This window comes from Lissotriton helveticus, chromosome 3_1, assembly GCF_964261635.1.
Source record: "Lissotriton helveticus chromosome 3_1, aLisHel1.1, whole genome shotgun sequence".
Taxonomy (NCBI): Eukaryota; Metazoa; Chordata; class Amphibia; order Caudata; family Salamandridae; genus Lissotriton; species Lissotriton helveticus.
Window position 1 is genome coordinate 970,647,345 of NC_136061.1, and position 14,193 is coordinate 970,661,537.

At 44.8% G+C, this 14,193-nt stretch overlaps 1 protein-coding gene across 9 annotated transcripts in view; it reads right to left on the reverse strand.

Annotated features, from left to right (window-relative positions):
* LOC144823148 (UDP-glucuronosyltransferase 1A9-like) overlaps positions 1-14,193 on the reverse strand; it is a 545,217-nt gene that overhangs the window by 23,662 nt on the left and 507,362 nt on the right. For all 9 annotated transcript variants that reach the window (XM_078681389.1, XM_078681391.1, XM_078681384.1 and 6 more), the window contains exon 3: positions 5,871-5,958. In XM_078681389.1, the coding sequence (XP_078537515.1) occupies positions 5,871-5,958 (88 nt within the window). The remainder of the gene's footprint in view (positions 1-5,870; positions 5,959-14,193) is intronic.

The window sequence follows — 14,193 nt, forward strand, 5'->3', positions numbered from 1 at the left end:
ACAACGAAGGGCGCACTGCAAGATAATGAGCCAGACACTCAAGGGGGTGGCAGTGCACAAATAAATGCCCCAGTGCCTTACCCATGGTGGACAATGTCATGATGTCCCCCAGCCATACAGACCATACGTCCAGGAGGAGAATCAGCCAATCCACTAGCCCGCTTTATAGAGCTGGGTGAGCTTATGACAGCGATGCCTTGCTGGCACAACTGGGTTGCCTGCATCAACAAACACTTCAAAACTACAAAGGAGGGGGGTGGGGAAACGAAATAGATGCTTCTTCACTATACAGGGGAAGATATTCAAGTTCTTCAAGGATCTCCCCAACACAGGAGGTGGGCAAGATTATGATGGAGCAATCATGGAACTTAATCTCTACCTTGACCCCCAGATGAATCCTATTTTTAAAGCTACAAGCTGATCGGCATGAGGGAGACTCAACTGCAATCTTCCCTAGGCAAGACTTCATTAACTAGCAAGCACCTGTACTAATGATGCCCCCCATAAGGAAGCCAGGGTGCAACTTATCCAAGGATGTACATTGGCTGCTCTCTGACAGCACATACTCTGCAAGCCCAGAATGCTATTGGGAGAAATTCTTACCTTCATCAGATCTAATGAGTTGTCCAATGACAGGGCTAACCAGATGGGGAGCATAATCAGCAAAGGTCAATTTGAGAGGAGGTGAGCAAACATAAAACGACAAAGACTGCTGCAACCACTGGAAAAGGATGTCTGGTGGCCAAAATGACGGATGATGTGATGACAAGGATAGTGTGTGGGTACTGTGGATTGCCAGCACATCTACTATAAGACTGCCCAGCCAAAGGTAGAACATGCTCAGCGCAATAACGCCCAAATCACTTTGCAAGGGTTCGCAGCGTGGATCTCAAATGATGGTTTCACGCAGTAAGATGCAAGTGTCCCAGTGGCGGCTGAGGAAATTTCCGCCCACAAATGGGGCTCTTTCCCTGTTTGAAATATTCACAAAGAAGGTAAATATAATTGATTATTTTTTAATATAATGCTTAACTAGAAGCCATAATAGAGGCTGAGGGCTATGACCCAAATATCAAATCACCATATCAGGAACTTCAATAACCTCCCCGATAGACACTGGTGCCTCAGAAGACATGACGAGCATAAAGTTCCTTAACGAACTATAACCTTGCAAACACTGCTACCTACCAAGACAAAGCTAACCACGTATAGCAAAGCAAACCCTCTTCCATTAAAAGAGATCAAATGGGCCACCCCGCACACAGGAACAATGTTCCATGACTACGTTTTGTTGCCATTTGAGGTGTAGAAACTCTCCTAAGCTGCTCCACCACGGAAGAGCTGCAACTGATACGATTCGCAGTGGCCATTCAATCATGATGTGTAGATGACATACTGACCAGCATCAATCACCTCTTCTGTGGACTTAGTTGGGTTCGAACACCTGCAGTTTCACTACACACAGCCGTGACCACATGCCACCATCATATTCCTTTCCACCTATGTATGCCCTGCCGTGGAGCAGAATTACAAAACCTGTAAGACCTTGGTGTCATTGACAAGATCACAGGCCTCACTCCCCAACTATCACCAGTGGCGGTGGCCTGCAAACCAAAACAACCAGAAAGGATCAGGATCTGTATAACCATGCGCCTGCCTAACACAGCCACTAGGCGGGAATGGCACATCACACTTACCATTGATGACTTCATAACTGATCAAATGGAACCTGGTGGTTCTACAGACTGGAAATTAAGTCTAGTTACTACACACTTGAACTCAATGAGCAGTGCAGATACATTACGACCTTCCCAGCACATGGAGACCTCCTATGGCACCACTGACTTAGTTTTGGCAGATCCTCATTGACGAAAGTATTTCAAAATGTGATTAGGAAGGACCTGTCAGGCCTAGAAGGAGTCCTCTGTGTCTGTGATGATGTTTTAATGTTTGTCACAATGATACAGGAACTTCAGAGGAGGCTCAAAGCCAAACCGCAAAGGGTCGCAGACCAAAACAAATGCAAGTTCCTGCAATAAGAGGGCGAATTTTATGACATTTTTAGGCGATGGAATAAGAGTGGACCCATGAATAAGGGGAGACGTGAGAGAGGCTGAACCTCACCATCTGAAGTATGTAGCTTATTTTGTCTAGTCACCAATTGTGGTAGATTCGTCCCCAATCTTGCGACACTGTCTGGAACTCTGACAGAGCTGACCAAAACAGCAAACCCCTGGGTTTTGGCGGAAAAGCATAAGAAGCAGCATTCCAAAACATCCAACGATGCATTATTATAGGACTCGACCATGGCATATGCGACCCAGCAAAGGAGTCGGAGCTTATAGTCGACACCCGTCCCACTGGGTAGGGGGCCATTTTGATGCAACGCACTGGGGGGATGAATGGAGGCAGATTGCCTTTCAAAGCTGAGCACATACAGAAAAAGACCTTTGCCATCAAATGAGACTGCACACATTTCCACTTCTACCTCAACGGGCAATCCTTCAAAGTAACAACTGACCACAATCTCCTCATACCACTACTCGCTGGTACTGCTCCCCACTCTCCACCAAGCATTAATAAAAATGGGTTCTTAAGCTCCAGTAGTAATAGTTTGTATTCCGGTACAAGTCTGGATGCAAAAACCAGACCGACTAACACTCAGACACCTCAGGTAGAGACAGTCAGTAGAGGACTCTACAGGTGGTGGGGCTGATGAGTTTGATAGTGTTGGGGCAACTCACATTGGCAATTCACGCCACAGACCGGCAAAAACAGCAGATGCAACCAAAATAGGTCCATATATTTAGCATGCCCTTGCGCAAATGAATCAATGGAACACTCTCTTGCAAAAGTTTGGAGATTGACACAATGGCAGTAACACGGTTATGAAAGGACTGTGGAACATACAAGATGAACTGAGCACCACAGAAGGCACAGAGTGATTATCCCACAAACTCTCCATGACTCTCCATGTCTAGCTAGTGAAGGGCGCAGATAATGAAAGCCCGCCTGTGCAAGGAAGTCTGGTTCCCTTCACTGGACATCCTGTTGAGGCACTGGTAGCCGAGTGCCATTGAGGTCAGTCACTGGTCTCTTCCACAGACCAGGTCCTATGTTCCCGGATGACTCAAGTGAAGTTCCATGGCAAGATGTGAGAGTTGATTTTGGGTCACTACTAGATGGGAGACGTGTTGGGTGCTTATTCCATATTTCAGGAGGTTGAAATTCTTGCCAGCATCAATTTTGAGTAGACATGGGCCAAGTTTGAGATGCTATTTCCCATTTTGGGTCTGCCCAGCAATTGAAAGCAGACAATGGACTGCAGTGATTTTAAAGAATATCTGGAACCTTTAGGAATTGCTCACTGAAATAACACACCAATGTGGCCCTAGGCCAAAGGGGAAGTGGAAGGCCTGATGAGGACATTAAACAAAGCAAGTCACATTAACCAGGATCAAGAAGAAGACATGGAGTATGCCATACATCGCTTCTGGAGACTACAAGCGCATACCACATAGCATCACACTATGGTCCTCAGATGGGATAATGTTTGGAATAGCAGGACAAAAAGTAATACCTCAAGCTAGTTCCTGGGCTCCAACACATCTGCATTTGACCAACAGAAAAGAGCTGTCAATAATGCAAGTGCTAGTCAAGCTCGGCTCTCCCAAGAACAAGTTCGGCACTCCCAAGAATCAAACACAGAAATAGGAGACTTTGTACTGGTGAGTAACAGATGGAGTGGTGTCAAATTTTGATACTCAGAAAGGGTGAGACATTAGAGAAGGCAGCCGAACCTAAACAGCAGCAGAAGTAAGATGCTTCCTTGATCTAGCAACGTATTTTGGAAGGTTCATACTTAACCTGGCAAAGCTCTCAGAGCCCCAAAGAACATTGACAAAATCAAAAGGAACATGGAGGTGCAGAGACACGAAAGAAGCATTTCACAACATCAAGAACTCTGTTGCACCACACAACTGGCTACCTTGCCCTGAGGAAGACCACTGAACTAACTGTTGATGCAAGCCCTGTGGGGATCAACGCAGATTTAATTCAGGAGCTAGATCAGGGTGAATGGAAGAACATTTTGTTTCCCAGCCATGCCCTCATGAGAGTGCCGCACAGACACTCCCAAAAACAGAAAGTGGGTGTCCACCCGGTCCCAACTCCACCTCTGCGGCTAGTCTTTACAGGCAGTGACGGATGATATACCCCTCATCGATTCTTCACTGGGATGGAGTCACACAGCCACTTAGCACTGAAAAGTGAACTCTGCAGCATAAAAAATATATGTTCTCGCTATATCACAGACCAGGGTGCAATAACCATGAGCCATGAGACATATAGCTTAGCATTTATAATTTGTTAATATTTCTTAAAATTACAGTTACCTTTTATGCCTTACACTGATAGCTCAGGACAGAATGATTAGGTTTCCCAACACATAGGATTATCATAGATCAATGAAACATTGTAGAAGGTAGATAAGAACCACTACTTTTGAGAAGCAAAGTAGCTATCCCTGTGATCCCTGAAAATGATTAGATGTAATATAAGTTTAAACCAGAGCTTAACTGGTGAACAAAATAACTGCTGAGGCCGTTCTCTGGAGGCCGCTCCAGTGTGCACCACCCATTGCCTATTCCAGCGCTGTCATGGGCAGTAACGCCACAACTACTAAGCATCACACTCAATTCAGACGATTCTAGCCCCCCCCCCCCAGCTGTATATTGATTTAACAAACAACTGTTGTTGTGCTTGTCTCTAAATAGCACCACCTTGTGGTAGAATATCATAAGTGCCAGTGTTGACAATTAAGTGCTGGTGCTGAGCACCGGAAACTTCATGCTCAAATTAAGCACTGGTTAAAACCAAGACTATCTTAACTGCTTAAGGCAATTTAAACAGGCTGAGTTACAGAACAGTTTGATAATAAATATTAATTGTAGTATCAAAATACTGTGTAGTATTTAAACTATGTAATATAGCATCATAGACTGATAGCTTGTTTCGGAGATTAGTGTGAAGCCTGAAGGTCACTGTTTTAAATCAGAAGAGCAGACCTTTGACCTTTCCAACATTAATATTAAATGAAAAATGCAGTGGGTTAAAAATTGACCCGTATTATTTTAGTGTCAAGCGGAAATTCATTTTCTGGTGTGTTCTACGTAAATGATAAATATGATGGTCGCCCATGGGCATGGCAGCCTGTATTCGCCATGTCATTTCATAGGATACTGAAGTCGACTTCTTGTGATAAATCAGTGCTTTATTATTGTCAGTAAGTGAAAGACACCATATCAGCGGCATCTCTTGAGGAGGTCGGAGCACAATGGGTGTCTTGAGGGGCCGGACGTCACAACTTCAGATGTAATCCGAGGAGCACAAAGTTGTGCAGCAAACAAAAGATATTCAGGTTTCCTACTGCTAAACTGTGGTATAGGTGGAAGGATCTATACAAGCCTGCAGTGGTGGGATGGACATCGCATTTCCATAGATAAGAGCACGAACAGGAAGTGATTTTAAATTAGGGCTTCCAGTCCTAGGTCCAACTGCCCATTTCCTGTCAATGTACTGTATGAAGACCCTCTCTGGTCTCCAGCTCTGGTTTGCGTGTTGGGCCGCATGGTTGTGTTATCTCAGCACAGTATGTGGTGCTGCTGTGCTTGGCAGTTCGTGCTGGATTGTTCCCATGGGGCACAGGGTCAAGACTGATTTGCATATGGCTGGGTTCAAACTGGAATGGCATGGTGAACAAAAAAACGATGGATTTAGGCCAAGATCTCTGTACTGGGGTGAATGTATGACATTGTTCTGCATTCTGTCCATCACCTGTTGTTTTTTGCTGCTGTGCTGAAGCCACTTACCTAGGAGGTCATTCTGCGGCAGCCACTTGATGAGCTTGGTGTTCGCTGCAAGGTTTGGGGGAGCTTGGCCAGTGTACCGCCATAAAACCTGTACAGGTGGGGTGGAGAAAAGGTAAGGTTAGAAAGAAGGCCTCTACAAACAATGTTGCTCTTACCAGGACCAAGGGAGCTCCTGATGTAGTCGCTGAACCAGTGGAACTTCTGATGTGTTCACTGAAGAGAAATGCTACTCCTGATCGGGTCGGATTGGGAAGTCGGGCATTGGGCGATGGGCGGGCACCAAAAGGTCACCTGTGGACTGTTTTTTCCACCCCTCTGTGTGGGTGAGTGGGAAAGGGCCTCCCTGTGCCAGGTGTTGTCACCTAGGCCTCATAGTCTTTCAGGTATAGGTTGATAGGAGAGGGATGAAGGGGCTAGAATAGGAGTCAGTGTGTTTGTGTAGACCTCACACTGAGGCTGCCTTGGCTAGAGACACGAACTTTGGAACTAAGCAGCTGAGCATCCTGTGAATCTGGGAAAATCACTTGTTCTCCCAAAGCATAAAATAAATACAAATGTGATCTTCTCTAATGTAACTGGTGCTCATGTAAATCACTCCAATGCCCTTGGCCTGACTTTACATTACATAAAATAACAAAAAAGCGAAAATAAAATAACCGGCATTGTTCAGGTTTTAAAATTCTGCAAAGACCAGAACATGATAATTAAAGAGGAACCTTTATATATAAAACAATTTTTTAAAAACGTATTCCTTTTTAAAAAGGCTTTTCTTCCCTTCTTTAGTTTAATGATCAGTCACGGATTATTAGGGCAGCTTGAGAACTCGTGTTAAAGTGCTTTTGCCTTACGTTTTCTGTTTAAATTACAGACTGATCTGGGTAAAACTACCAGATATGGATGATTTTCTTCATTTTCGTACCATCCAGGACACTAAAATACCAGTCATGCCAGTGGAAAAACCGACTGGTGGCAACTCTTACTAAATTCGGTGTTCTGGCCCTTGGGTCGTTTTATTTCATCTAGCCCCATCAAATTTGAAATTGGAATTGAAATTGCATTTATATAGCTCTTATTACATCTGAAGGGGCATTAAATCGCTTTATGGAGAGTAGGCCAAGGTTAGTAGTCAGTCCACTGGTTACTGGGGTAAGCCTTGCATGCTAAAGGAAACCATTCCATGCATTAATTTATTTGTGCGGCATTAGTATTTTAGATGTGATCATTATAGGGGGCATGTGAGAAGCATAAGATTTATTTAAAAAAAAAAAAAAGGGGGTTGAAGAAGGTTGATATTTCAGAGTAGTTTATAGAGGTTTATAAGCAGGGTCAATGGATTTATGTGGGGGGGGGAGAGACAAATTATGGGCATGGTTGAGTCAATTATGCGACAAGAAAATGTAAATTATGTGGCATAAGGCAGCACATTTTATGATAGTATTACTTCATTATTTTGTCATTTTTACACTTTTTAAAACTGCCTGGGCATTGGTTGCGCCTCATTTTAACTCCCAGATATAACAATAAGCAACAGAAAGGAAACCTTTCCAAAGGGCCTTCCTTTGCATATCACCCCGTGTGTCACTGTGTTCCTAATGACTTTTGAATAATTTGAGCTAGAATGGTTTTTGGGTTAAAATATGCAGATTATGTGGAAAATGGATTATGTGGCAAATGCAGCAAATCTATAATCATGCAAAAACTGTCTGAGACACACAATCGCATAATTCCAGTGGCGATGTGACCCTGTAAATAAGGTAAGCAGAGGTGCATTGAAAATAAAGGAGGGAAATAGTAATTCAAGGCCATGCCGGAGGTCAAGGAATATAGCAGGTAGCTATTTTGCGGCAGCATGCATTTCACGCATGCAAACCTGTGAAAAGAAACCGTTTTAAATTATACTCTAAAGGAAAGTGGCTTTTTTTAAAGACATGATAGATACACCTCAGTGGAAAAGGCAAGCGCAATGCTTGCCGAGACCCCTCACCAGTGACCATGAAGTAGTGCGACACTGAAGCACATCCCAAAACACATAATTCAACATGACAACACCCCCACTGTATGCAGTGCAAGCAAAATTACCTAGAAACACTCGTGCGTGTACCTACTACCGCAGTACATGCAATATCAAAATGCTTCGTTACAGTTTATGCAAATCATTATACACCATATATAAACTACACATACAATATAAACATTTTATGTATAACTCCCATCAACCTAAAATATAAGAAGGCATCTGATAAACACATTGTATCAATCAAAATTCAGTGCATGTTTATGTGACACATTCGATACCTAGTTCGGAAGGTGCTCGCCCCTATGCCTACCTGAAGAGCACCCCCACAGAACACCACCATGTCCAACAGAATGTTATGTTATGTTAGTCTGAATTTGTAGAGCGCACGTTCACCGCATGGTTTCTTGGCGCTGTGTGCCGCTGGGGAACCCGTCCTGGCTTTCCCTGTGAGATGGTCCCTTGTTGGGCATCCCCAAGGTGAAGCCAGGCATCCCCGGCAGCGAGGGGGCCATTGTGGAGATTAAGCAAGCTATTGCCCAGAGTTGCAGCGTGGGACCCATGGTTAGAGAGGCACCGATGCGAGATTTATTGAGCCCGCTGACATTGGTTCCGTACCCTGCCGCGTCGGGAATTGAACCCTGGTCCCGGGCCGACCTCTGCTTCTGGGTCTGCCGCCTCTAACCGGTGAGCCACACTTCTCCATGGATGTTTCTCGCGTCGGGAATTGAACCCTGGTCCCGGGCCGACCTCTGCTTCTGGGTCTGCCGCCTCTAACCGGTGAGCCACACTTCTCCATGGATGTTTCTAAGTTCAGATTGACCCCATACATCCACCTTTGCTATGCAGTGGAATACACCTGGCACTAAACAGTAGTACAATTTGGAAAAGAAAAAAAAGAGCTGGCATGTTTTTGACACTTGTAAATATGTCAAACGTGCCTACTGTAGGCTGCTCTGAAGTTGAATGGTCCTGCTACAGTACTCTTCATTGTTCTTCTCTTATATTCCCCTGGATTGCTCCTATGAGGCAGTCCTTACATTGGAAAAATGTCAGTTATTTTTCAGCTATCTCCCCTTGGTGATGTGTAGCAAAGGGTTGGGTATTTGATTTTTTTTTTATTTTGCTTCCTTCTGTGATGGGATGAATGTATAAGGTTTTGTAAATAGTGTATGGAAGCAAATACAGCGGGCAATAGGGGTGGGATAGCAGGGCTTGGCTCTGCAGATGTTTTTTTTTCAGGTCAGGGAGCAACAGGGGGCGCACCAATGTGGGAGGCATCACAAGGGTCTGGTGACCTCTTTTGCCTTAGTAAGTGGTTTGGGGGGAGGGGTGGGGAGGTGGGTGGATCCACTTTAAGGGAAGAGCAATTGGAAGGTGTTTGTTGGGGGTATTCTGAAATGTTTTTTATTTCTGAAGCTATGGCTTTTATTCTCCCTTTTCTGTTTCTCGTTTGGTGTATGTATAATAAAGTATGGGGTGTGTTAGGATAGCTACTATTAATATTTGTGGATTAACCGATCCGGCAAAGCGGCAAAGAGTAAAAGAGGATGTTCGAATTCTGAAGACCGATATAATCTGCCTCCAGGAGACCCACATCAAAGCTAGCAGAAGCCATATTATGGAGTTGGATGGGTTCCCGCTAATCTCATGGTCTAAGCAAGAGGTCAAGACTATAGGGTGGCAATATTTGCACGTTGGGGTGGCAAATATTTCGCACACCAGGTCAGATAAATATGGTAGATGGGTAATTACTCAATGCTTAATTGACACCAGTTTGTTTACATTGTGTTCGGTATATGGTCCTGTGGTAGATGACCCTGAACTGTATGATTGGTTGAGAGTTACATTTGTGGGGTGGCCGCTGCCGGTTATACTGTGTGGTGATTTTAATATAAATCTGGATTGCGTAATATCCAATCACCCAGAGATGTGTTATCAAGGGCGTAAGCCAACAGTCTTTAGATCTCTTGGTCAACTGAAGGAGTTGCATGGGTTAGTGGATATTTGGGCACTAACAAAAGGCAATAATCCTGGGTTTACTTGCTATTCAGCCTCACACCAATCACATTCAAGGCTGGATTCTTTTTTTATCTCTTAAAGGGTGGCGCAGGGTTGTAAAATTGAAAAATTCCCTAGGGTAATGTCCGACCACAACCCTCTGGTCTTGGAAATAAATATCAAATGTCAGAAAAATGTTACTAGTTGGACTTTTAATAGGGCTTTGTTGAGTGACAATTTGTATATCAAGCGTATGGCTGGGTGGATTACCAAATTCTTGAAGGAGAATTTGGGTAGTACTAATCTTCAGAAGGTGTGGGATAAGCTGAAGGCTGGTATTAGGGGGGGGGGGACTACACAGTTTGGGTGGGAGGCTCAGAAGAAAGAAAGAAGTAAGCTTAACACTTTGTATGGTGTGCTGACTAAAGCAGAGTTAAATTTGGTTAAGGTTATATCAGAGGGAGGTGATATTGATTTGTCTCAAACCAGGATTTTAATCGCTAGAGCTGCCATAACAGAGATTACTTCTGCTAAAGCCGCAGCTAGATATTTTGCTTGGCGAACTAAAGTGTACGAGAGTAATGAGAAAGTGGAAACTCGGATTGTGGAAATTAACGATCCAGATATTGGCCTAGTGACTGATTTAGGTGCAATTATGGCTGCGTTTAAGAAATTTTATCAGAGGTTATATTTTGAGGATGTTAGAGATTTATCTGAGTTACAGGCAGAAATTATTGAATATTTCGATAAGGTGAAAATAGATCCCCTTGCTACTCTAGGTAGTCAAATGTTGGCTGCTCCGATGAGCTTTGGAGAGATTACCACCACACCAGACTCAGTTCCATTGGGTAAAGCGGGCGGGCCGGATTTCATTCCGGGTGAATTTTATAAAAAATTCCAAACCCAGTTGGCACCAATTATGCTGGAGATGTTTGGTTTGATTCAGAGGGGGGAACCTCCCCCTGTTTCTTGGAGGTATTTAAAAATTGTTATTTAAAAAAAAAAAAAAAGGTAAACTGGCCACGGATCTGGGGGCTTATTGGCCAATTACACTAAAACAATGATGTTAAAATGTATTCTAAGATTCTTGCCAATAGGCTGGCATCTGTAATCAAGAAAATAGTCTCTCCCCAGCAACACAGCTTTGTCCCGGGTCATACAACAATTGATCATATACGCAGGACGATAACTTTATTTGATTATATAAGGTGACAGGAGACCCTATGGCCTGAATTTTATTAGATACTGAAAAGGCATTTGATAGGGTCTCCTGGCCCTTTTTGTGGGCAGCTGTGAAGTATTATGGGATTGGGGAGGGCTTCTTACGAGCAGTACAAAGTATGTATAAGGACCCAATTGCTAAAATTGCATTGATGGGAATACAGTCGGGGGAGATTAATATAAGGCGAGGCACCAGACAAGGGTGTTCTTGCTCTCCCCTGTTATTCGCGATCTATATTGATCCGTTAATAAGATTGATTCATGAGAACCAGTTAATTCTTCCAATCTCCGCTCGAGGTGGAGACGTGAAAATGTTAGGGTTTGCAGACTATCTAGCTGTTACTACCTCTGAACAGCAGCAGGAAATCGGTATTTTAACTTCACAATTTGGCAGGATCTCTGGCTATCTCCTGAACGATAGTAAGACGATAATAGTTATTAATGAGAAGGTTGCTCTTGTAGATCAACATATTGTGTCAAGTGCTAGGTATTTAGGTGTGGAGATAAGCCCCAACCCTGCAGTCATTGTAGATTTGAATCTCTCCCCATTAGTATGCAGTATGAAGTTAGATTCTAGGAGGATGAATAATCTTCATTTGACGCTTATTGGAAGAAGCAATGTCATCAAAATGATGTTCCTTCCCAAAATATTATATTACCTCAGAGCTATACCTCTGGAAGTTGGTAAAATATGGTTTCAGAAATTTGACCAGGTAGTGTTGTGGTTCTTATGGGCGGGGCAGAGCCCAAGACGGGCACTCAGGTATATGACTTTACCGAGAGAGCGAGGAGGCTGGTCCTTTCCTAATTTTCAAATTTATTATTGGGCAATCACACTGAAGTATTTAGGGGAGTTGGTGAATGAGGGTAATCCGGTAGGCTCAGAAATATCTATCTTTCAACTAATATATGGGGTAGAAGCAAGGGGTCTCCTTTTGAGGGATATAGATTTTGCATATTATAAGAGGGTTACGTTTAAGATTTTGTTAGGGGCTTACAAGGTTTGGACTACAGTCAGGAAAAGATTCGAGATTGGGCGGCTCCATCGGTATTCTCCATTTATTAACAATTTTTTACTTCCGGAAATTTTTCACGATGCATATTTTAGAAAATGGGGCGAAAAAGGAATTCATTATATAGGGGATTTCTTTTGTGGTGCCGAACTACTTTCTTTCGATGCCATTAACGAAAGATTTGGCATAGAGAATAAGGATTGTTTAAAATATTTACAAATCCAAGATTTTTTTGCTAAGAAATGTCTGAATCAGGATCGAATTCCGTTATTAGAGTTGATTAATAGCAATCGTGCGGTTACCTTGGTTGTCTATAAATTAATAAATGAAAAAATGGGAGATGATCTTGTTAAGCACTTTGATAGGTGGCAAACAACTCTACATGTGGGACAGGGGGAGTGTGAGGACTCCCTGATGTTTAGCCAAACATCGTGTATCTCAGCCAACTTGCAGATACAATGTTTTAAGAGCTGGTGTAACCTTTATATAACTCCAGCACATATATACCAATGGGGGGGGCACATCGGGGATACATTGCTCACGTTGTGGACTGTTGGCTACGGATATGACACATATGTTTGCTATCTGTCCAGGTCTTTCCCAAGTTTTGGTTAAAATTGAACAGCATCTGTAGTCTGTGTTTGGATATACAGTATCACTGACACCTCAGGTTATAATGTTGGGGATATCTAATCAAGTTATGGAAGAAACTAATAGGAAAATGGTTTTTATTGCCATGGCGGTTTTTTGTCTGCGTGTGACTGTTGGACCTGGCCTCGTGGCGTGGTTCCCCCCCGTTCCTCAGAACCCCGTTAGCCTAGCTCTGCACCCAGAAGCCTCTGGTCGTCCCGTTCCCTGTACGCCCAAACTCCCTACACTACCCCACCAACTGACGACCAGCCCCGCATGCCCCTGTCCTCCTTCCCGGCTCCGAACACCCAGTACCTGCATCACCCCACAGGGCCCCCAGCCGCCATATTCCCTTCCCGAGGTCCTTGACTCCCTGGGCCCTGCCTGACCCCGGCCCCAGCGAAACTTAGGCTCCAGACGCGCCAGTCCCGGCTGGGGGGTAAAGGGCTCCCCGAGTGAGATAAGACAGGGAGTTTCGATTGCACCTCCGGCCTCCCCTGAGAGACTGGTTTCTCTCACACCTCTGGCCTTCCCCTGTGGGCCGGTTTCGATCACACCTCTGGCCTCCCTGAGAGGTGGCTCCAGACCCTGCTGGGCATCTGGGAATTCCCGGACGCATCTTCAAAGGGATCAAAGGGCCAACCGACGGACCTCTCCAACGACCAGCCCCCGAGGCTTGAGACCTCCGCCTGCGAGGGTCCGGACATCAAAGGGCCACTGGACTATATCAAGGCCCGCCCAACAACTAGCGGGCAGTTGTATCCTGGACAAGAAAGCCCTGCTGATCTGATCGCGGCTTACCCTTTGGGAAAACTGAACCTTCGACCTCTTCGAGCCCTGCTGACGCTGTCGCGGCTCATTCTCGTAAAGACGGAACTGGAACACCGGAGCCCTGCCGTTGCGGCTCATCCTCGTAAGGACGGAACTAGAACATCGGAGCCCTGCTGACCTCGTCGCGGCTCGATATTGAACTCTAAAGACCTTCGTGGAACACCCTGTGCCCTGCTGACGTGGTCGCGACTCCTCAAGAACTATCCTCCGGATCGAGCCCTGCTGACCTCATCGCGGCTCGAGGAGTACTCTGGTCCGGCTGGACCATCGACGCTACCAACACGAACTGATTCGTCCCGAAGTGAGTGCGGCAGTCAGTACGTTCATCATCTTTACGTATCCCCTGGCTCGAGGATTGAGAGCTGTGCGCAGGGTACGCTTCGTACTGGCCTAAAGACTGAGACTGTCCCGCTTCCCTCTTCCCGAATCCCGGAGACTTTACGATCCCTCGATCGCTTGTAAATAAGAGTACTGATTCCTTTTTGCTTTTGATAAAGAACTTGCTTATTGAAATCTACGGTGTGGTGTCCATTCGTAAGTGTGGTGTGAGCTCAGTGTGTACGATCCTAGACTCGAAGTCCTCCTCGGTGAGGACCTCACGTTAAGACTCGCA